Genomic DNA, 23,774 nt, shown 5'->3' with positions numbered 1-23,774 from the left:
TCCATCCACCCCCAGCTTGGCTATGGTATTCAACCCATATGTTATGACTGCAGTTGCATTCTTGAAGGACATAGTACAGTTTTGTACCTACCATAAATGTAGATGTCCGATAGATATGCAACTGCAGTCGGGTTTTTCCCACCCTCCTACCCCTCTGTAACGTTCTTTTTGGGTCCCTACCCCTTTTCCTATTAGCTGGGGGTATTTCCTATGGTGTATCTGTTTATTACTGTTGTGCATGTTTGGGATTATTTTTTATCCATTCACCAAATTTAGCCTTCCTAGGAGGGCACCTGGCATCTGGGGCAAGAAACACTGAAGAAGATGGCGTCGGCCGATGCCTATATACTCCAGCCGTTGTGACGTCGGAGAGGAGGCGACACCAGCCGACGCTGGACCCAGACTTTGGAATTCGGTCGACCGAGGGCTGCCTGAGGCAGGACAACCCATATGTTATGACTGCAGTTGCATATCTATCGGACATCTACATTTATGGTAGGTACAAAACTGTACTTTCTCTCTCTCCAGAGTAGAGTAAAAGTATGTAGCTAGCCTTGGTAATATCCTAAATAAAAATACTGGGGTTTTTTTTGAGTAACTCCAGGTTAAGGTTCAAGCATTAACTGAATGTGAGTACAGCTAAGAATATCAGGATTATGATTTTAATTTGCAGTTATTCCTCCTTTACATTCATGTTCTTGTGCAGTATTTTTGACAAAAGCTTTTTATTTTTCTTGCCAAAATTAGTCTGTAGTGTTGTCTCAATTAAATGTTTTATTGGCTTAAATTTCGTAATTTTTCTTCCTTTCTAATTTTCCGTCATTTCTTTTCAGTGGGATAGCACTAATGCCAGAGTCAGTAACACAACCTCTTCCTTCAGAACAGATTGAGTTAACAATACAGAGTGATGAAGCACAAGTAGATGAGAGCCTGCAAGAAACTGACATTTGGTTTGTAAGTACTGGGGTGCGAGATATTTTCACAGTCTAGTATAACTTCTGCCCCTCCATACTATAGACAGAATTCATAAATTTAATTTTTATGTATTTATTTATTTAACATTTGTTTACTGGGAAAAGTCTGGCTTGGAACGAAGCCAGTTTTCAGCGGAGGCCCGGGGAGAAATGTTCCAGATGCATGTCTTTGAAAAATGTTAAGGAGTATTTCATTATCAGTCTGCAAATGCTTTGTGTGTGTGTACTTGCATTGCTTTTTGAGACCTTTCTTATTCCCACATGGCTCTCTGGGGGTGCATTACCTTCACCCTGTTTGCTTTGGGAGATTACTTAATGTCCTTGAGATTGAAACATCTGTCCTACAGAAATTTGCCTACAAATTTAGCTAGTTTCATCTCAGCTAAATTTGTACACATGCAAGGCATATTTCTCTTCCATCATTCCAGAGGTATCCACAGCCTTCTGATAACCATTACATAAGTCACAGTGCTCCAAAAAGCAGCCAGAATTGTACGTCTTAAAGTTCTTTGAAAATATAAATGCAGAGGCACCATTCAGTGGATGTTTTCAACAGTGTTATGTACCAGTGAATGGTAAGACTGTTGCTTGTAGAAAGGTGTGATGAGTAACTAGTTTGAGATAATATATTTGTAGATAAAAAAGGGGTCTTATGGAAGGATTGTCTTGAGGTAAAAACTGAAATGGCAATTAAAGACCAATGCCACTCTGGTAAATGTTGTTTAAATGAGACTATTTCTGTTAACAAACAGTGTTTTAAGATGGAAGGCAACATTGTAAAATTGTGGATTTTAGTAATATTGAAAGGAAGTGTTTATACCACTTTTTGTAACAAATGTATTAAGTAATCTTGTTATTAGACATGCTGTGTTTAGTGTGCAACATCCAGGTCTCCTGGTAGTTTTTAAAAAGAAATATTTTTGAGCAACAGCAAGTTTGGGTTTTATAACTGTAGTTTCTAAAGTTTTTGAAGTCAGAATGCTTATTCAACACAAACTGCATGTACCTGAGTGGGTTTCTGGAAACTTGTCCCTGTAAGTTAACAAGATGGGTAGAGATAAGGTTATATAAGAACAGGAATGGTGTAAGCAGTTATTCTGAGTCCCATCAGCGGGTACGAAAGCACTGAATGAGTTTTCAATGAGATTTATTTTCACAAACACTCTTGGTTTTAAATGTTTTTATCATCCTTGGAATAAAATAAAATATCTGGAGAGCCTTCTGTCACTTGTTTCTTTGGTTTAGAGTTTTAGGTTTTACCAGAAGGGATGACTACAAGTAGGCCTGTAGAAAATAGGTAGGAGGGATGGAATTTTTTTTAGAGAAAATCAACAAAAGGATTAAAGGTGTTGAGGACAAATAACTATGGAGGGAAAGGTAATAGAGTAGGATGAGGCTAAGCGAAAGTTTGTACTGCAGGTTAGAGATTGCTTTCCCTACAAGTAGCTGATACGAGTGTGGGCAAATAGGGATTAAGGATAAAAGGACTACTTCTGGTTGAGTTTTTAGTTGAGTCTAAAACAGAAGCTGCCCTTAAACAGGGATAATTAGAAGGTCATATCAAATAAAATGCATCGTAACTGTAAGAGTCAAAAGTAATTAGAAAAGTTTGGGGAGAGAGTTTAGAAAGCCAGTTTGCAAAGGAATAGTGGGGAAATGTCTGTAAAGTTCCCAAGTATGTAACAGTCTAGAATGTTTCTTATTTTTGCACAGAACTGTTTCCATAGATATTGTATTCCAAGCACACTTGCTTGAGGTGTGATGAGGAAGAGTGAGGTTACTGGGAACATGTTCTTTTGGGATTGTAATGAGTTGGCTGATTTAAAAAAATCTGTATAGAATACTTTGTCAGAAAGTCTGGGGTAACAAATGATTGTAACTAAGGAATTAGTTCTTTTGAGCTGGTGTATAATACTTGAAATGCCTAGACACATTAGAGTCTTGCCAAGTTTATTGCTATTAAACTGCCAAAATGAATTGCTAAAAAATGTAAATCAAAGTCTAAACCAGCTATAAATTAAGTATTGAGTATTGTAAAGGAGATGAAAGAATTAAAGGTGGGATCTTTAGAAAAAAGGGAAGGGGTAAATTACAAAGAAAATTAATGAAATTTGTGGGAACAGTACATGCAGAATAATGTTCAGGAGAAGGATGAGTGAAATTTTAGGGAAGGTAGGTGTCGCTCTTTCATCTGTAACACATAAAACAAAAAGGCTGGGGTTTTCGTTTAGATGCTTTAATAACATAAACACATCAGGATGGATAGCGGCATCATTAAATACAAACTAGTTAAAAAACAGACCTTACATACATACATGCTTACATCTCGGTAGCTAACTACAAAATGGCAGTCAGGCTCCCATGTGCTCAGTATTTATACACTTGTGCAAGCCCATGGATAGCTTCATCAAGGTGCATACTCGCATATTGATTTACATCCTCCCTCTTAAAAAGATTGCCCTTTATGCAGAACAATATCAGAGTTATGTCCAATTTGCTTCATATTTGCTACAGAGTTTAGAAATAAACCATATCTTGTAACATAACAGTTGGGACCAAATTTAGCAACAGGGACAGTCTGCAATGCAAAACTCGTATCAGTAACTTCTGGATTCATCACAGGAACGGGAATGTTCTCTGGTATTGGAACACTGGACAGCTCACTCTGAGATGGTCTTTTTCACAGGTCATGTGCTGTGGTATAGGCTTGGACACCAGTCTCAAATGTTTCCAATTCCTCCTCAAGATTGCTTCTTCTAATTCCACAGTGTATGATCTCTGCTCTGGGCCAGTGTTCTTCGTGAATCCTTACCACTTCTTCACATAATGGAATGAGCGGTTTACTGGTCTTATCGTGCAGGACTTCTGGGTTAGGCGTTTCTTCAACAGATTGGCTTACACTGATCTGTTGTTCTTGATACATGGAACCAACAATTGATTGGTAATGTGGTTCTGGTTTGTCTTGGTAGAAGTCTCTGAGCAAGTGAACCAAGATGTTTATCACAAGGAACATTTCTGAGGTTTGAGATTCAGGGCAATATCACTATTATCTCGTTTTGACATCTCAAGTAATTGTTTTGCACTTTGAACTGCGTGTTCTGACAAACCATTTGACTGCAGGTACTCAGGAATACTTGTGACATGAGTAAAGTCCCATTTGTCAGCAAATCTTTTGAACTGTTGGCTTCTAAACTGCATGCCATTGTCAGAAATAACTGTGTGCAGACTGCCATGTACAGCAAAATGCTGCTTCATCTTAGTAATGACAGTACTGGATGCTAGGTTAGTAAGTAGGTCAGTCTTGAACCAATTGAAGTAAGAGTCTACTGATACCAAATAATAATGACCATTCCACTTGGAAGATATCGATGGTACTGTCAACCAAGGTAGTTCTTCGTGGTTTAATGTTGCAGTCATTACACTTGGATTATCCTGCTGGCAGGCTACCCTCAGTCGGCCTGAATTCCAAAGTCTAGGTCCAGTGTCGGTTGCTAATGCCTCTTCCGTAACATCAGTGCGCCAGGGGTATAAAAGATGCAGCTGACGCCATTTTCTTCTTGCCAAGCGGTGCCCGAAGCATAAGCAGTTCGCAAGTGCCGGTCAGCCGACTCCTGAGATTTTCGTGTTCAAATTTCAGATCCGAAGTCTTCATTAAAAGCTAAGTACCCCATTGGGGAAACTTTTCTCTTGCTCCAGACCAATGTCAGAAAAAGTTAATTGTATTTATTGTGGGAAGCAAATAGTGCATGAGGACTTTCATTCTTACTGTATTCCTTGCCTAGGCCCTGACCACAACGTTGCTAGTTGTCGGTTTTGTGCTAGATTTAACCAACGCACTATTAAGCGTCTGTACGATTTTGCATTACACTATTTTGGTAGAAGATTTAATTATACGATGTCATTGGATAGCCATCCGACTACCAGAATTCACAAGAAACAAAAAGAAAAGGACGGGCATCCGAGGTCCAAAACCGACGACGAGGCTTCTTCTAAGCCAGTCGCCGGTTCTCAGTGAGGTGCTTTCGCAGCCCCTGACGCCCACTACTTTAGACCCGCAGGCCGCTACTGACTCCCACGTGGAGTCGACTAGGCCGCTGGAAGCTGAAAGTATTGGACCTTCGGAGGCTCTTCCCTCAGATGGGTCTGGAGCCGCTGAGCAGGCATCGGCTTCTGAGGGTGTTTTCAGACCTACTCAATTATACATTAAAACGACTTCAGCTTCAAAGGCAAAGACTAAAGCACCTTTAAAGACAAACAAGTACAACAGCCTCATGGACAGACCTTCATACCCAAACAGATGCTCAAAATGGCCGAAGACTTAATTACTTTGATCAGGGGTTCCCATCCCCCTCCTGATAAAAGGCCTAGGCAAGAGACAGGATATGAATCTTCAAATCAGGTTTCCATTTCATCTGATTCCTCCTCTGATCAGGAATACTCTCATTTCCTCCCTTTGAAGATTCTGATGCTGAAGAATCTATCCCTTCAGCCTCTCCTCCTGAGGATTACTCTTTTGGGGAAACTTTGCATACCATGAGGGAGCATTTCCACTGGGAGAGCCAAGATTTTTCAGGTCTTAGAAAAGGCTCAGAGACTTCCTTTTACTTCCACAACACAGGCCTCTAGCTATTCCACCCGTGTTAGACATTGTAGATGATGTATTTTCAGAGTCCAGTCTGACCCCTGACTCTTTACCTCCAGCTCCGGTTAAGCCGGACAGGTACTACAGGGTTCTTGACTCTCATAAATTCCTTTTCAAGAACCCTGCTACTGACCCAGAAACTATCTCTCGGGGTCCCAAAGGGGTCAAGGCTTCCACTGCAAAAAACCCTACCCCCTCTGATAAGGGATTCTAGGGCATTGGACAGATGGGGAAAAAAGATTTACACTTCTGCTACCTTGGCTATAAGGGCTTTAAATTGTCAGTTTCATATGCTCAAATATCAGCAATATATTATGTCACTGCTTAAACAGAAAATGTTGATAAATTCTGAATGTGCAGTAAACAAAGAAATGCAGGATTTATTGCATAAAGCTGAACAAGTTGGAAAGCATACTTTGCAATGTGGTTTTGATTCTTTGGAGACCTCCTGCAGGGCCGCTCTTATGGGTTCTGTCATTAGGAGGCATGCTTGGTTAAAGGAACAAAATCTGCCTGATCATGTCAAAGCAAAATTATTAGATGCTCCATTACAGCATGATACCTTGTTTGGTATTAAAGCAGAAGAGGTCTTAAAGAAAATGGAGGACAAAGCTAAATCTATGCAAACGGTTACAAATTTCTTACAGGTACAAGCCTGTAAGATTTAGCAGACGCCGTCCTACAAAGAATTGGTCCTTTCCAGTGTCAGACAGACCACAAAGGGGCGGCAGATACAGACGCCCAAGAGGCAGATCCCAGCCCCAAGGTTCTTAAAGATCGAAGCAATGGGGTGCTTCTACCTCCAACAGTGGAGAAGACAAATCACAGCCATACAGGAAACAGTCCCAATGACATCCCCCTGCCTGCACCAGCCACTTATCTTCTGGCAGCACATTTAGGGGGAAAACTAGCACTTTTTTCACAAAATTGGCACATAATAACCCAGGACAAATGGGTCCTAGACAGTGTCACAAGGCTACAAGTTTCACTTCCATACCCTGCCAAGGACAAACGGTTGGCCAGACCTGCCAAAACATCAATGGGCAGAGGCACAAAAGCAAGTCTCATCCCTCATGGACATGAGGGCCATCCAGCAAGTACCAGAGCAAGAGCAGGGATGAGGATTTTATTCAAGACTGTTCCTGGTACCAAGAAAGGACAAGACCTGGAGGCCAATACTGGACCTATCTGTTGTAAACACATATATGTGGATATACCAAAATTCAAAATGTTGACTTTACAGCAACTTCTGCCCATGCTGAGCAAGAAGGCTTGGCTTGTGACTTTAGACCTAAAAGAGACATACCTGCATGTCCCAGTCAGACAGTCATAGGTTCATACTAGGCTATCTGCCCTGGGGCAATTGTAAGCCTAGCCCGATTCTGTATGGCTTACGCCACCCCTTGATTTGAGTATACTGTGCCCTTTTTAAGGTTTAGTTTACTGTGCCTCTGTCTAATAGTGACACTGGAGTAATCCCTGGGACAAACCTTATCGAGATTCTTCTTGAAGAAGATACCTCAGATTCAAAGCTGGCTCAATGCACTACCAATTTTCTGTACTGCCCTTTGGCTTATCTACTGCTCCCAGGGTCTTCACAAAGTGCCTGGTACCAGTAATTGCATTCTGCAGACAAAAAGGAATACAAATATATCCTTACTTGGACTGCCTCATTCAAGCAGAGAAAAAGGACATTCTACTACAGCATCTGGCGTTTGTAAAAAGACTTCTAACAGGCCTAGGGTACACAGTCAACGAAAAGAAATCAAAACTTGTACCCTGAAAATGACATTGTAAAAATCCACAGCAAGAATGAAGTGTGAACCAAGCAATATATCCAAAATAGTTTATTGAACCACACAAGTAAATCCGTTGAGCGCTTTCGCTCAGTTAATACTGAGCTTTATCAAAACTTGTACCCTATCAAGAGAGAATATTCCTGCGTGCAAGCTTAAATACAACTGCCCAGATGGCTTATCTCACGCCAGACAAACAAAGGCAACCGACTACCTATTTCAACCTGTTGGCTACAAAGGCCCAGTTATCTGCCAGAAAAATTCTGCAGGCTTTGGGCTTCATGGCATCCTGCATTCTACTAATTCCATATGCGAGACTGCATATGAGGAAACTACAATGGTACCTAAAAAGTGTTTGGACTCAACATTGCCACAGCCTGGAAACAATAATTACCCTCATTCCCTGCCTACAACAGGAGTTTCGATGGTGGGCGAAGGCTTGTCACCAGAACAAGGGACAGCCATTCACCTTACCCCTAGCCAGGCAGACATTGACAACGGATGCATCAGATTATGCCTGGGGGGCCCACATGGCAGGAAGATGTATTCAAGGCACATGGTCCACAAGCCAAATGCATCTACATATCAATTAAAAAGAGATGCTAGCTGTTCAGACAGCCTTCAAGGACCTACTTCATCCGGGACAACTGCTGATAAAGATAGACAACACCACAGTCATGTGGTATATAAACAAGCAGGGAGGCACTCATTCTTACCCCCTTTGCCAGACTAGCCATGACTTTGTAGAACACAGCATTGACTTACCAAGTACATCTACAGGCACAATTCCTGCCAGGAAAGATAAATACTCTGGCAGACGAACTAAGCAGAAGCCTCATGGATCCCCACGAGTGGAAATTGGATCCACAAGTCTTCAGCATGATAACAAGGAAATGGGGATGCCCGGATATAGACCTATTTGCCTCTCCCCACAACTACTAAATAAAAAGATTCTGCACAAGGACTTATCACAGACAAGCATGGAAAGTGGACGCACTATCTTTCAGCTGGAAAAGCTTAGCAGTATATGCCTTTCCTCCACTGCCTCTCCTCCCCAAGGTAGTCCTAAAGGTCAGACAAGAGAAGTCAAAGATGATATTGATTGCCCCAGACTGGCCCCGCCAGTACTGGTATCCAGTCCTAAGGAACCTGTCTCAATGCCCGGCTTGGACCTTGCCTCAAATACCTCATCTACTATCCCAACAAAACAATCAGATCCTGCACAGCCAACTAAAGACCTTAAATCTAGCAGCATGGTGGATAATGTAGTCATTCAAAACACGTCTCTCATTAAAGCTGTGATGGATGTCATTTTGGAGGCCAGAAGGCCTAGTACCAGAAAATCTTACGGTGGAAAATGGAAGAGATTCTGTGCTTGGAATCAGGCACAAGGAATTGACACAGCTGTACCGCATATTCCTCAGATTTTGCAGTACTTAACTGAGATGCTGGATAAAGGCCTATCCATAGGTTCGTACTAGGCTATCTGCCCTAGGGCAATTATAAGCCTAGCTAGAGTGTGTTTGGCTTTCGCCACCCATTTTAAATTAATTTTGCTATGCCCTTTTTCGAGGTTAGTATACTGTGCCTCTGTCTAACAGTGACACAGAAGTGATACCCGGGGTAAACCTACGATCCCCCATCCACTCATCAAGATTCTTCTTGAAGAGAGTCAATGAGGGATTCTGCCTAACCTGGACTGAGATTTTATTCCAGAGTGAAGGGAGCCTCTGGGTTATGAATCTGTCCCTCCAGCATGTCCTATTTATTTCAGTGCTGAGGTTCAAGTCACTCGAGCGTGTAGCTCGATGGGATTTGGATTTTCTGAGGTGCAGCATGTCCGTTAATTCCGGGTTGGACATGGCTTTATACGTCAGGCACAGATCGCCTCTGAGCAGGCAGTATGCCACTGAGTAGAGCTGGAGTTTCTTTAACCGGGCAGCATATGGCATCTGTTTGAGCCCTTTGATCCTCTTGGTGAGGTACTTTTGGGGTCTTTCCAGTTGCTACAGGTGGCTGGTAAGGTACATCCCAAAAGGGGCATTGTACTCAATTATGGGCCTGATGAGGGATGAGTAAAGAGGCATGATGACCTCCCCTGATCTAGATGTGAATCCCTTCATGATTAGGTGGGCTATATAAAATGTTTTTCTAACCACTTTGGCCACGTGGTTGTCAAATGAGAGATTGCTATCAACTTGGGTCCCCAGGTCCCTAATTACTTCTTCCGTACTTAATGGATTACCACCTATGTGGTAATTTGTGGGCACTTTGTTTTTGCCAAAGGGGATGACTATACACTTTTTGGCGTTTAGCTTAAGGCCATGGCTCTGGCACCAGTTGTCTGTTTCTATGAGGCCCTTTTGGAGAATGCTTGTGTCGGCTGGAGAGTCGATTATGACGCCCAGTTTGCAGTCATATGCAAACTTGGTCAGCCACAGTCTTTCCGTGTTGGCCTGTACATCCGAGCAATATATACTGAACAAGAGAGGTCCCAGGACTGAGCCTTGTGGGACGCCGCTTGTAACTGGTTTGGAGTCTGACATGGCTGCAGCAATTCTAACCATGTGGGTTCTGTCCTTGAGCCAGTTTGCAACCCATCTAGTGACATAGGGGTTTATATTTAAGCTGGTGAGTTATCTATAATGCCCGAGTGGGGTATTGTATTGAAGGCTTTTGCGAGGTCCAGGTAGGCTGTGGACCACCTTCCCCTCGTCAATGGCCTTGGTGACTGTTTCAAAGAAATCGACCAGGTTTAAGAGGCAGGATCTGCCCTTAACAAAGCCAAAATGGGTAGGATCCAGTGTCTGTTGGTCCCCAATATCTTTGTTTATGAGGTCCATGATGATCCTTTCCATAGCTTTGCAGACCAAGCTAGTCAGGCTTATGAAGCGATAGTTTCCAGGATCCGTTGAGGCATCACCTTTGTGGAGAGGGACCGCTGTTGCTGTACCCCACTCTTTGGGTACATATCCTGTGGTAAGGCTGAGATTGAACAGTAGTTTTATGTTTGGGTTTAGCTCTTCTTGGAGTTCATGTAGGACGCAGCCCAGGACACCGTCTGGTCCCATTGATGCTGTGTTTTTTGCTTTGGAGAGGGCGGCAGCAACTGAGATGTCAGGGGGGCAGCACTCTGCTGGGATAGATATTTGCCCTTTTGGTGGGAGGGGGGGAGAAGTTTGCTCTGAACCTGTCAGCTAGGATGTTGGCAATGTCTGTGGGTTCGGTGTATTTTTTGTCATTTTGGACTAATTCTGAGCATATCTGGGAATTCCCACCCAGGTTCCTAACATAACTAAAGAAAGCCTTGTGATTATCCTTAGTGTCCTGTGCAATTTTTCTCTCGAAGCTGGCCTTAGACGATTTTATGAGTGCCCGTAGTTTTTTGCTAACACTGATCAGAGATGCCCTCCCTTTTTGGGATTTTGCTCGATCATGTAGTAGCTTCCTCCTTCTGTTGTATAGTTTGTTTATGGCTGGGTTCCACCAGACAGGACGTCTGCCTTTGGAGGATTGGGTCTTGGTTTTATTTGGGATTGCAAGATCCATGCATTCCTGAAGGTGTTCATAGAATGTGTTTATAAAGGATTCTGTGGTCTGGGCCGTATTTTCCACAGGCCCTGGGGCTTTGAAGGATTCCACCTCAGTTTTGAGGAGTGTGAAATTTGGTGGTTTTCTGGGCAGGGGGGGGTGGGGTCGGGATGTGAATATCCAGTGAGATTAGTTTATGGTCTGATCTTACCAGTGAGGGATACACTTCTGGTCTGGAGCATAGAGTCCCCATGTTGGTGATGATCAGGTCCAGTATGTTTTCCTCTCTTGTGGGAGTGGTAACAAGTTGTTCCATAGCATTTGAGTTTATAAATTCTAGGAACCTTTGAGCTAGGGTGTTGGAGCTAGAGTAATGCTCCCAGTCATGTTTGGGTAGTTGAAGTCGCCCAATATAATGGTGTTTGGAGAGACCTTCATATTTTCCAGTGTTCTCAGGAAGGCCGAGTGGGGTTCCTGGATTTGGGAGGGTGGTCTGTAGCAGGCTATAAACTGGAAGGCAGTTTTTACCCACTGTTAGTTGCACATGGATAGTCTCTGATGCTTCGTGCTGTGCCACCAACTTGGAGGTGTGGGTATCTTTGACGAATATTGATACTCCCCCTCCTTTTCTGGTTCGGTCCAAGTTTTGGGGCCGAAAAGCATGGTATGAGGTATAACCTGGTAGTGCTGGGGTGCTCTCAGGAGCCTTGAACCAGGTTTCTGTTACTGCACAGATATCGATGTTCTCCATGCTAAGGGGAGTTTCGAGTGCATGCATCTTGAGGTTTAGACTTCTGGCGTTGAGTAGCATTACTTTTAGTTTCTTATCCCTTGTGATACCTATGGAGGTGGGTTTGTCCTTTGAGCCTTGCCTAAAAAAGGCACTATGGGGGGTAGCAAGAGCCTTTGCCAATATCTGAAAGCCCAGGGGTGACAGGTGCAAGCCGTCCCTAGCGAAGCATCGTGGCTTGTCGACCATGTCATCCCAGGCTGACAGGCATTGGATCCCCTTTGAATGACACCAATACTTAAGCCAATTGTTGAAATTAATCATCTTGTCTTCATATTGTGGCATCATTCTTGGTGAGGGTAAGATGCTACTCAAGGTCAGGGTCATACCGGCCTGGGCTACATGCCCAGAGAGCTCCTCTGTCTTTTTTCATGTAGTCCAGGGAGGTACGTCTCATGTCATTCACACCAGCATGGACAATGACTGAGTCATATTTGTACTTGCCTTGGAGTGACCTGAGTGCTTGTGTTATGTGGCGGATTCTAGCGCCCGACAGGCAGCTCACCGTCGCCTTCTTGTTCAGCCTGGTGAGCGGGACATCAGTGTGCCTGACGATAGTCACCTATTACAAGTGTATCAGGTGTGTTGTTTAGCCTTAAGGGCTGTGACTGTTCGGCACACTGGCTTTGTGAGCTGTGTGTTGCACGTGTTTTGTTTTGGGGTAGCGGTTGCTTGGGTGTCTGCTTTGGAGGTGTCTGCTGCTTGGGCAGATTTTTATTTAGAGCCTCCGAGTATGTTTTTGTGTTTGGTTTGCTGTCGTGGTAGGTCTATGTGAGACTGGAATTGTAGTGAGTGTGGTTGCCTTCTCCTCCTGACTGGTTACGCCAGTACTGAATTGAGAGAGCTTAGCCTCCAGTTTGGCTATATGGTTGCATCTCTCACATGTGTTGGAATTTGTTGGGAGGAGGAGAGGGTTGTCTGTGTACATGAGGCAGTTGTAACATTGCCTCAAGATTCCCAGATTCACCAGCTGGACCGGAGAGGAGATTGACAACTGACCTTTGGACATGCTAGAATAGTATTGGGAATTCCTTTATAATTGAAAAAAGGGCCAATGGGCAACAAGGTACTCAAGGGGAGTTTGTGAGGGTGTAGTGCTTTTAATTTTTTAGTGCTGACTTATATAATTGCTTTAGTGAGCAAGTGCCGTGTAACTTAAATGCAGTGCATTACAGGTAACTTAAATGCAAAACGATAAACAGTAACTTTCTTTCAAGTGAAACAAGGAAATAAGTACAGTAAGCAATGCAGATATCACTAGGGATCCACAGAAACGTTGAAAAGCCGCATTTTAGGTGGAATTAGCGTTTCAGGGAAAAAACAAGCATACTAACAAAGCTAGATTCAGCAGGCCTGGATCTAGTCTATGCTACAGCAAACAAGGTGTACCAATTTCAGTAAGAAACAGTTCAAATATGCAGGCACTATAAGCCTTTAACCAGAAATTCCCAGCTCAGAAGGGGAGAGTCCAGCCTCTCCTCCCACAAGAGTGCGTGCAGACCACGAACCCTCTTAATGTAAAATAATTGGCCTGAAGCCCAAGTGCTTAAACCAGAATTAATACACTTTTAGAATAACAAACACTGAGCCCTCAATCAGCAGTTCCCAACTTAGAAGGATGTAAGCTACCTGTCCTGCCACTCCAGTGGAGACCACAAACCTTCTTAATGTAAAACAACTGGTCTGAAGCCCAAGTGCTTAAACTAAAAGGCTTAGAATGAGTTACACCAAGCAGTAATAAATACAATTGAGTACTTTTAAGATGATGCAAAAGCAAAATAAAGTAGGAAGAAACACAAATGCAGTAAAAGCAGATGATAATTTTTTTTTTTTTGAGTGTTCTCAAATCCTGCACTTTATGTTTGTAAGGCAAACACCTTAACCATTAGGCCACCCTCCCAACCAATTCTTCTTCCATTAAAATTCATACCTCTGCCATTTATCCTCATTAAACTACAGCCACCAATCTTTTCTCATCCCTTGTTAAGGCAATACCTCAGAGGAGCCAAAAACTTGAGGCCTCCTAGGAGATCACCAGTACCTGCATTAGGACCTCAGTTATGTCTTGGAAAAATTCACCCTGCCTCCTTTTGAGCCAGCCGCTACAGCTGATATAAAGTTCGTGTCTTGGAAAACAGCTCTGCTCCTAGCAATAACCTCTGCAAGATGAGTCTCAGAGCTACAGGTACTCATGGCTGTGGAACCCTTTATCATTTTTTATCCATACAGGGTTTCTTTGAGGACAAACCCTACATTTATGCCTAAGGTAGTGTCCAGTGTGACCCTTAACCAAACTATTCATCTGCCTACTTTTTATCCAAACCCACAGAATAAGGGGGAGAGAATTTTGCATTCTTTGGACATACACAGTTACGCTTCTACTTGAACAGAACCAAAGCTTTCAGGAAGACAGAGCAACTACTAGTGGCATATGCTTCAGGATCACAAGGAAAGGCTATCTCAAAGCAGACTATGTCAAAGTGGATAGGCCACTGCATTCGTTTCTGCTATTCACAACATGGCAAGCCAGTGTCTAAGGGCATTAGGTCACATTCAACCAGAGCAGCAGCCACTTCAGCAGCCTTCCTCAGGGGAGTACCAACCAAAGACATTTTAGAGGCTGCTACCTGGAGTTCAGTGCACACCTTTACAAAGCACTATCATCTACCACTCTACTCTAAATCCAGGGCAGGTTTTGCCACTGCAGTTTTGCAGGGCCTCATAGCCGTTCCTAATGCTGTTTAGCTCCAGCCTCCCAACCATTTATTTTTATTTATTTATTTTACATTTGTTGACCGGGCTTGTCTATCTGGATATATGTCCATTTTCAGTAGAGGCCCGGGGAGAAAAGCTCCAATGAGTATTACATGGTTTCAGAAGCTGTTAAAAAAGAAGTAATAACAAGTATAAAACTAACAGTAAACAACTAGTAAATGAATTTTTTTTTTTTAATCAGGAGATTGCATTTTACAATCTGAGAACCAAAAAATACATAAACTACAACCTATGTAAGGTGCTTCACAAAGAACATTACAATACAAAAAATTAATACATAAATTTTATAAGAGGAATGCTGAAGTGTAATGAGAGGTAAAGAAAAGCTGAAAGGAGTGTAGAGAGAGAAAAAAATAGGGAAGAAGGAAAGTAAAGAAAAAGGAGAACAGAGTAAGTCTTGTTACGTTTCCAACAGAGTTTGAGAACAGGCAGTCACCTGCAGAGTTATTAGGACATAGACTTTTTAAAGAAGTACTGTGTAGATGGGTCTAAAAAGTGGGGGAGAGGTCTGGGATCAGATATCTGAGGGTTGATTATAGCATATTTTCCACCAAAGTTGGAGAACAGGCAGTGTGTGTTGAGTTATAGGGTGTAGTAGGGAAAAAAAGGCAGAAGACAAGAAAAGAAATAGTATTAGTCTGGGTAGCTTTGGGATTCAACCCAAGTGTAATGACTGTAACAGTGAAACACGAAGAACATAGTACAGTTGTGTACACTTACCATAAATGTAGATGTTCGAGTGTATTCACTGTTGCTGTCCAGGTTACCCACCCACCATCCCCCATATCTTTGCTGGAACTTATCTGCTCTTCTCTAATCTATACAACCTATGTGGTGTATTTACTTGTAGATGAAGGTATAATATATTTTAGTGCATGCATGCTTTATTGGCATTTTTTAGCCTACCCTTTTGGGGGCACCTGACATCTGGGGCAAGAAAACTGAAGAAAATGGCGTCGGCTGCATCTTTTATACCCCTGGCACACTGACATCAGGGAAGAGGCAACAGCAACCGACGCCGGACCTAGACTTTGGAATTCAGGCCGACTGAGGGTAGCCTGCCAGCAGGATAACTCAAGTGTAATGATTGCAACAGTGAATACACTGGAACATCTACATTTATGGTAAGTGTACGCAACTGTACTTTCCAGAATCTGGTTAAGCTGAAGTTGATGTTCATGTTTCACTGTTGCAGTAATTTCATTTGGGTTATCTGCTTGCAGGTAGCCCTCAGCCGGCCTGATTATCAAAGTCTTGGGTCCTGTGTCAGTTGCTGTCTCTTCTTCTATGACGTCAGGTAGTCAGGGGTATGAAGCATGCAGCTGACGCCATTACATCAGTCTTTCTTGCTGTGCGGTGCCCGAAGCAGAAGCAGTTTGCATGTTCTGGTTGGCCGACTCCTAAATTTTCATTTTCGAATTTCAGAACTGAAGTCTTCAGAAAAGATAAGTACCCCGTTGAGGATCCTTTTTCTTGCTCTAAACCGATGTCAGTAAAATTTAACAATTGTATTACTGGTGGAAAGCAAATACCTCATAAATATTTTCATTCATACTGCATTCCTTGCTTGGGCCCAGACCACAATGTGTCTCGCTGTCCGTTTTGTGCCTTATTCAATCCTTGTACTAGTCATCGTCTGTTCATTTTCGCATCAAACTATTTCGGTACTCTGTTCAATTATCCAGAAATGGCTGCGGTAAGCCATCTGACTACCAATATTCCGAAAAAACATAAAGATAAAGACAGAGACAGACCACATAGGTCCAAAGCTGCTGATGACACTTCGTTAAGCTAGTCGCCAGTTCGCCAGTACTCAGCGAGGCACTTTCACAGCCCCTGATACCCGCTACTTCAGATTTGCAGGTCTTTACTGAGACCCATTCGGAGTCCGGTATGCCACAAGATGCTTCTTTGACTATGGAATCTGCAGATGTCTCTACTTTGGATGGGTCCGGAGCCTCTCTGTAGGCACTGGCCTCTGAGGCTGTATTCAAGCCTACTGACTTGCATACAAACCGACGCTATCTTCTTCTTCAAGACCTAAAACTCGATCCATACATAGAAAACAGACATCCGGACTGCATGGTCAGGCCCATATGCCTAAAAAACAAATTATAAGAATGGCTGAAGACCTTACTCTAATCAGGGGAAGCTAGCCTTCTCCCTCTAATTGACGTAGAACTGATTTTCCTTCTGATTCTTCTGATCAGGATTCTGATATTTCTGTTTCTTCTGATAACCAGGATTTGCCCTTATCTACCTATGAGGATTCTGATGCAGAGGACTCCATTCCCTCTGCTTCCCCTCCAGAAGATTTTTCTTTTGATGAAACTTTGCACACTCGTAGGGAGCATTTCCACTGGGAAAGCCAGGATTACCCTGATTCCAAAAAGAGGCTTAGGGAATTCTTACTCCTACCTCAACACAGGCCTTTAGCTATCCTCCTGTACTGAACATTATAGATGCCTTCTTGGAATCTAGCCTGGCCCCAGACACTTTACCTCCGGCTCCCAGGAAACCTGACAGGTATTAGAGTACCTGACTCTCACAAGTTCCTCTCTAAGAATTCTACTGCGGACCCAGAGACCATTTCACAGAGACCCAAAGGCATTAAAGATACTACTGCCCAAAACCCTACCCCCTCTGATAGAGATTCCAGGGCCCTGGACAGATGGGGTAAGAAGGTATACACTTTTGCTACTTTGGCCATTAGGGCCTTAACTCATTAACGCCGAGTATCTTCTCATGGCGCCTCTGTGCTTAACACCGAGCGCGCCATGAGAAGAAACTAATTGCAAGCTGTTACCCCCCGAGTGCCTTCCACAAGCGTGAGGAACTGTACTGCAGATTTGTAGCCGAGCTTAATGTAAAACACGTTGAAGTCGTAACTGAATATGTAGTTTATCTTATGCAGTTACAATTCAGCTTGTTTTAATATTAAGTTCACATTAAACTTTTGCTAGAAAATCTGTTTCCAAAGTTGTTGATAAAGCAAGTGGTGGCAGCCAATCGGATTCTTGCAATCCACGCCACCACTTGCGTCACACCTCCACCCCAGTGCTTTCTTTCAGTTCTTCAACACTCATCTTCACCCACTTTCAGATGTGCAGGATGCTTTTTTTTTTATTGATAATGCCATACCTTCCTTACTACAGAACCTAAATGTAAATATAGCCGAAATGTGAACATAAACATAAGAGGCAGAAAATATGCTGCACCTTTTATTGCCTGGTAAAGTAGCTCTTGAATTCAACTTGCTCAAGAAACTATTAGCAGGTAACTTGTAAGCAGTGCTTCTTTTGTTGGTGTTTGTCACTTTGAACTTTCTGTTGATTTTGTGCCTTTGCTTTTTCTTTTGGGTTTGTACTGCTGGTAGATTGTAAGTGGCCAGCTGTTGTATCACTACTTGAAAGTTGGGACAAGCCTAAGATTCCACATTACTATTATTTTACAGTTTTGTTTTTTCGGGTTGTATGCTGTTTTTCATGTTAGAAGTATGAACCATAATGCACATACATACAGAACTGGAGCGTAATATGTTTCTTATAAGCCCTCTCCCAAAACAAAATGTTGTTTTCCTGTGTTGTATCTTGATCTAGTACTTCGATTGAACAATGTGCTTTGGGGAGTTAATTTTGCTTTTAAATTTACTCACTGAAGGCTTCCAGTCTTTTCACAAGTCATTACGATGCTAAACCATCGGGCTGGCATTCAGTTAGTCACCGGTAAATGTTAAATGCACTGTCTGTGAGAACTTAATCTTTTTATTCATAATGCTGTTGTGATGCTGGCTGTTCCTGGAATGGCCTTAACAGTGTTTGTATAGTCTTATATACTCCACGGCCATGTATTTGAGTACAGCATAAGTTAACTGTTGAATAGGGTTTTTATACCTGTACACAGACCTCGTGAATACTTGGATGCTGTGCTGTGATGTTAAAGTTGGCAGACGCAATGTAATGTGGAGACCTCATCATCTCTGTATTTTTAAAATGTTATATACAAGGCTTTCAGAAACATTAAGGCAGTGGTATATGCATGTGGCTGAGCTTCTCTTTAGAAGAGCGGATGGTATACAGTTAATATTACTGGTATGTCATACAGGCTATGTTAGTAACCTGCTGCAGTTCAATGTTAGCATCTCATAATAATGTTTTCTTTGAGGTTCAGTGTCTTTCGTTACTGTTAAGAGTTTGCTCTGGACTACCTGGGTGTTGAGCTGGTGGATATTTTTCCTTCCAATTCATAGCACAGTGATGCTGTACATATTTTGGACTGTCTTCGTTACCTTTCAGTTGTGGTACCTTAATTTCCACTGCTGCATTTTATCTAGCCATGCGGATAATCCTGTGCAATTCATTCTGTTCTTTTTTTAATTTTTTTTATTGGAAATTTGTGCGGCATTGATATTAGACTTGCATGGGAGCTTTATTTTACCTGTTTGCTGGCTATTGCCAGTTATTTAGCCCACACTGCTGAGCTAGTATTTGCTTCCTCCAGTCTATGATCACAGCTTCAGATGTTCTTTTCACTGGTAACCTGATAGAACTTCATATTTCATAATACCAGAACTTCATCTTTCATAATACCAAAACCATTGTCCATGGTGTATACAGTTTCAGTGGACTTTGTCAGTAGATTGTATTCATAAATCCTGTTGTCTGGTTTCTGGATGCAGCTACTGAGTAAAATCCAAACTTTTCTGCCTGATCATGCTTTTGTGTTGTTTTTTCATTAGGCAGATTTTATCTTTTGCTTTTTTCAGTAGTGCATGAAAGTATCACCTTGTAGCATGATGCCATGCGTTGTCCAAAATATTTCGGTCTACTTATAGTTCTGTTGTGAGCTGTTTTTTTTTTTTAAGTTTTTTGCATTTTCTTTACTCTCTTGCATTATTCTAATTATTTGCTAGCCTTTTTTATCTGAATTTTCATAACTGGTAGTATTTATTTCTTAAAAAGTTACTTTACTTAGTGATTGCTGCTAAGATTTGGTGTGCAGTCTGGTTGCCCTTTACTTAGTTTTCTAGCAGTTGGTTCTTTTTTTAATTGCATTAGCTCTACTTCAGTCCATTTTATAATAGCAATAGTATGTAATTAAGTTATGACAGGAACCATTTAATTGCACCACTTCCCTTTCTACCTTCTTGTTTACCTGACAATACCAGAGGGCAAGAGTGATAGGTATTTAAAAAAAAACATTGGAAAGGTTGATATATTCACTATTATAATGGAGCTCCAAGGTCAGGATTATTGCCAGTCCTGGTGATTTGTAGCTATCACTAAGGGGCTAAACATCTCACTGACACATACAGTCATCTTGTGTCATATACACATAGGGCTGTCATATCCTTTGTATAACAGATAAGTAAAACCTGGTCTTCTGAAACAACTGTGAGGGTATTGTTCCAGGCCGGTTCAGAGCAGGTATAGGATTTTATCTGATTTGTTCTTATTTTGTCATATATTTCTATTGGAGAGTTGTTTTGGACAACAACTGTATCCTTGTTTTAGTGCTGCTGTGTTCTGAGTTTTGTGTTATATTGGAAGAAATATTTTATTTGGTGGGCAGGGGAGTTCTTTTGTCTACACAGGCAGACTGTAGAAGGGATCATTGTAGGAAAAAAAATATTTGCTGATCAGGGGACTGCTTGTGCATACATTTACAGACTGCAGAAGAGATCATTGCTGGAAATGTTACATTTCATGGTTAGGGGAGTGCTTCTGGTTCAGATAATTATCTGGTAAGTGCTTGTACACACTTGGATCGACTGAAGAAGGGATTATTTGTGGAAATCTTTCAGAGGTTTGTTAGTGGAGTGCTTTTGCTCACCTGCACAGACTACAGACAGGATTGCTGGACGAAATGCTTCACTTGGTGGTCTGGGGAGTGCTTTTGCATTCCCAGACAGACTGCAGAAGGAATTTCTGGGGAAATGTTTCAGGTGGTCATCAGGAGAGTGCTTGTGCATAGCTGGACAAACAGCACCAGAGACTGATGGTGGGGATCTTTCATTTTGTGCTCAGGAGAGTGCTTGTGCATACCTGGACAGACTGCATACAGGATTGCTGGTATAAATGTTTCATTTGTTGTCAGGGGGTGTAAACCTTGCCTAAAGATTGTCACTATTGAAGTGACACCCAAATCCCATGTGCAAAATGGGAAAAGGGGTTGAGGATAGATGGGATGGATGATGGTGCTTGTGCATACGTGAACAGACTGCAAAGATGATCCTTAGGGGAAAGTTTCATTTGGTGGTCAGGGGACTGGTTGCATGTACAATGGATAGAGTATAGAATGGGGCCATTGGGGAAAGTGTTTTATTGTGTGGTCAGGGCAGTGCTTGTGCATACTTGGACAGACTGCAGAAGGGATTGCTGGGAAATGTTTAATTTGGTGGTCTAGGAGTTTCTCTGCTTACCTGGGCAGACTGCAGATTGTATCGCTGGTGGAAGTGTTTCTTTTGGGGGTCAGGGGAGTGCCTGGTCATACCTAGACAGACTGCAGATGGGATCATTGGGGGAAATGTTTTATTTGGTGATCAGCGGAGTGCTTGTGCATAGCTGGACAGACTGCAAAGGGGATTGTTGGGAGAAAGGTTTCATTTCATGAACATGGGAGTTCTTGTACATACATGGACAAACTGCAGAATGGATCATTGTGGGAAAGGTTTCATTTGGTGGTCAGGGGAGTACTTATGAATACATGGACAGACTGCAGAAAAGATTGCTGGGGAAATTTTTAATTCGATGGTCAGGGGAGTACTTGTGCATACCTGGAAAGACTACTGAAGGGTTGGTGAAGGGAATGTTTCATTTGGTGTTCGGGAGAGTTCTTATGTATACCTGGACATACTTTTGAAGGAATTGTTGTACAAAAGTTTCATTTGCTGGTTAGGGGGAGAGGTTGTGCATAGCTGAACAAACTGCCTCATTTTGAAGACAGTATTAATAGTTACAAAAAACAGCACCAACCAGTCACCAAGTGCAGCAAACCACATCTGAATTCCAAAGACAAACCAAGAAACTGCCACCATACGTTTCCTGTGAATAATAAGCTGGGAACGAAGCTTCCAGTTAAAACCAAGTTTTAATGTAGAAAACTGCCACAACACGTTTCCACTGTTAATACATTAACATTGCTAAATATCACCAGACATTTTCGTAAGAATAGCACTCAAACTTCATCAGATGAAAAAATCTTCTGAGCATACACCTCCCTTTTTGTAACATTTCAATTAATCAATTGAATCAACAAATCAATTAACATTTAAAGAAACAGGCTATCATACAGTTAAATATAATGTTAAAATCATCCCTTTCATAGTAAAAGAATTTAAAACCAAATAGAAAATATACTACTGATAAATACCAATTCATTTCATGTTTAAATATAAACTGAACAGATAAATAAAACTGTATTATCATATAAACTGCCATTGGAATACAGTACTGAAAATTATACAAAATATATATAAAGTGTATATTTTGCTTGATGCCTATTTCACAATTTCGCTGTTCTAAGCTTAAGCAAGGGAACAATAGAAATATTTTCATTCATACCCGGGTATTTGTTAGCTTCAAATACCACTTGCCAGTATCTCTCTCTAAATTCCAACCTAGTTTCCCAGGGGCCTCCCCTCGATTCCCTAGACACCATTTCTACCACAAAGAAATGGTATTTTGCTTGGGGGCATGAAAGAGTGTGTTTGAATAGGGCATTTCTAGGATTGCCTTTCTGGATATCATTCATATGTTCATATATCCTACGTTTGAGGGTTCTCTCAGTCTTGCCTATATAAAATCCTTCACACTCTTTACATAGAGCTACATAAACTAGCCCCTGAGAATTGCAGTTGGAATAATTATAAGCCTCTATCCATTTCTTCCTAGCTGTTATAAATACTTTCTGTTGTTGAAGAATATATTTACATTGTGGGCATGCCCCACATTTATATGTTCCCTTAGATTTATTGGAAAATATAGAAGGGGAGTTGTTACCGTCTAATAAGTTCTTTATATTGAACCCCTTTCGAAAAACTGTTTTAATGGTCTTCCCTTTTAAATTTGGGAAATCCATATATTCATTAAATTTAGCCCATTCACTTTCAACTATATTTCTTATAGTGTATGCATTAGCACTAAAATTGGTAGTGAACATATTTTTAGATGTAAAACCTGCTTCACCTTGCTCTGGACCTGTTGGTACTGTCGTTTGTATTAGTCCAATCCCTAAAACAGGTTTAAATTTCCCTTGTCTATTGTCACATACCTCCCTTTGTATATCCATTATTAATTCCAGAGGGTATTCCCTCTGCAGGAACATTTCCCTGAGTTTGTCACACTCTTCCAAAAAATCTACTTCCTAAGAAGTCATGCGACAAGCTCGAACATATTGTCCCTTGACTATGCTCTTTTTTTGATATAATGGGTGTGAACGACTAAATCTAATGTAAGTATTTGAGAAGGTGGGTTTCCTGTATATACTGGATTTAAATCCATTCTCTGTCATGTGTAGAGAAACATCTAAATAATTAACGGAATCCATGGTCACTTGTTAGGTGAACCTTAAAAAAGTAGTACTCTGATTAATATAATTAATAAAATTCCTGGAGGATTTCATCTGTACCAGTCCAGAAAATACATATGTCATCTGGGAATCGGGTGTAAAAATTCCAAAACTAAACATATTTACTATTATGGATAAATTTATTTTCCCATACAGACAAAACCATGTCAGCATAAATGGGAGCACAATGGGCTCCCATAGCCACCCCAGATTCCTGTTTGTAAAATTCCCCTTGAAAATACAAAAAAATATTTTTCAATACCAATTCGGCTAATTCTAAAATAATAAAAATATACTTTTCACTAGCTTTAGAAGTACCCCTCAGGGCCGCCTCTATCCAAGCCAACCCTACCTCATGGGGTATGACAGAAAATAAGTCAGCAACATCAATTGTAACAAATTTGAAATAGCTACCTTCAAGTCGGGTGTAATACGTCTCAAAAACTCCCATGAGGTTTTTAGTAAATGTGTGTCTTTGCCCCAAAGGTTTTTCATTTTCCAGTCTAAAAACTTGGATAAAGGGGAAATCTTGGATCCTTGAGATGCCACTATTGGTCTAAGGGCGGGATTGGATACATCTTGATGTACCTTAGGGACCCTGAATATCAAAAGCACCCTAGGTGTTGAAGTTTCCAGATATGAATGTGTGTCATGATCTATAATTCCCTGGTCAAACAAATCTTTAAGGGCCAGGTCAA

At 41.6% G+C, this 23,774-nt stretch overlaps 1 protein-coding gene across 1 annotated transcript in view; it reads left to right on the top strand.

Annotated features, from left to right (window-relative positions):
* LOC122808394 (phosphatidylinositol 4-phosphate 5-kinase type-1 alpha-like) overlaps positions 1-23,774 on the top strand; it is a 795,187-nt gene that overhangs the window by 718,759 nt on the left and 52,654 nt on the right. Inside the window, exon 10 of the mRNA XM_044079360.1 lies at positions 834-954. Within this exon, the coding sequence (XP_043935295.1) occupies positions 834-954 (121 nt within the window). The remainder of the gene's footprint in view (positions 1-833; positions 955-23,774) is intronic.

The sequence above is a fragment of the Protopterus annectens genome, chromosome 8.part0, assembly GCF_019279795.1.
Source record: "Protopterus annectens isolate FY-2018-M chromosome 8.part0, PAN1.0, whole genome shotgun sequence".
Classification (NCBI taxonomy): Eukaryota; Metazoa; Chordata; order Ceratodontiformes; family Protopteridae; genus Protopterus; species Protopterus annectens.
This window is presented reverse-complemented; position numbering and strand designations above follow the sequence as displayed.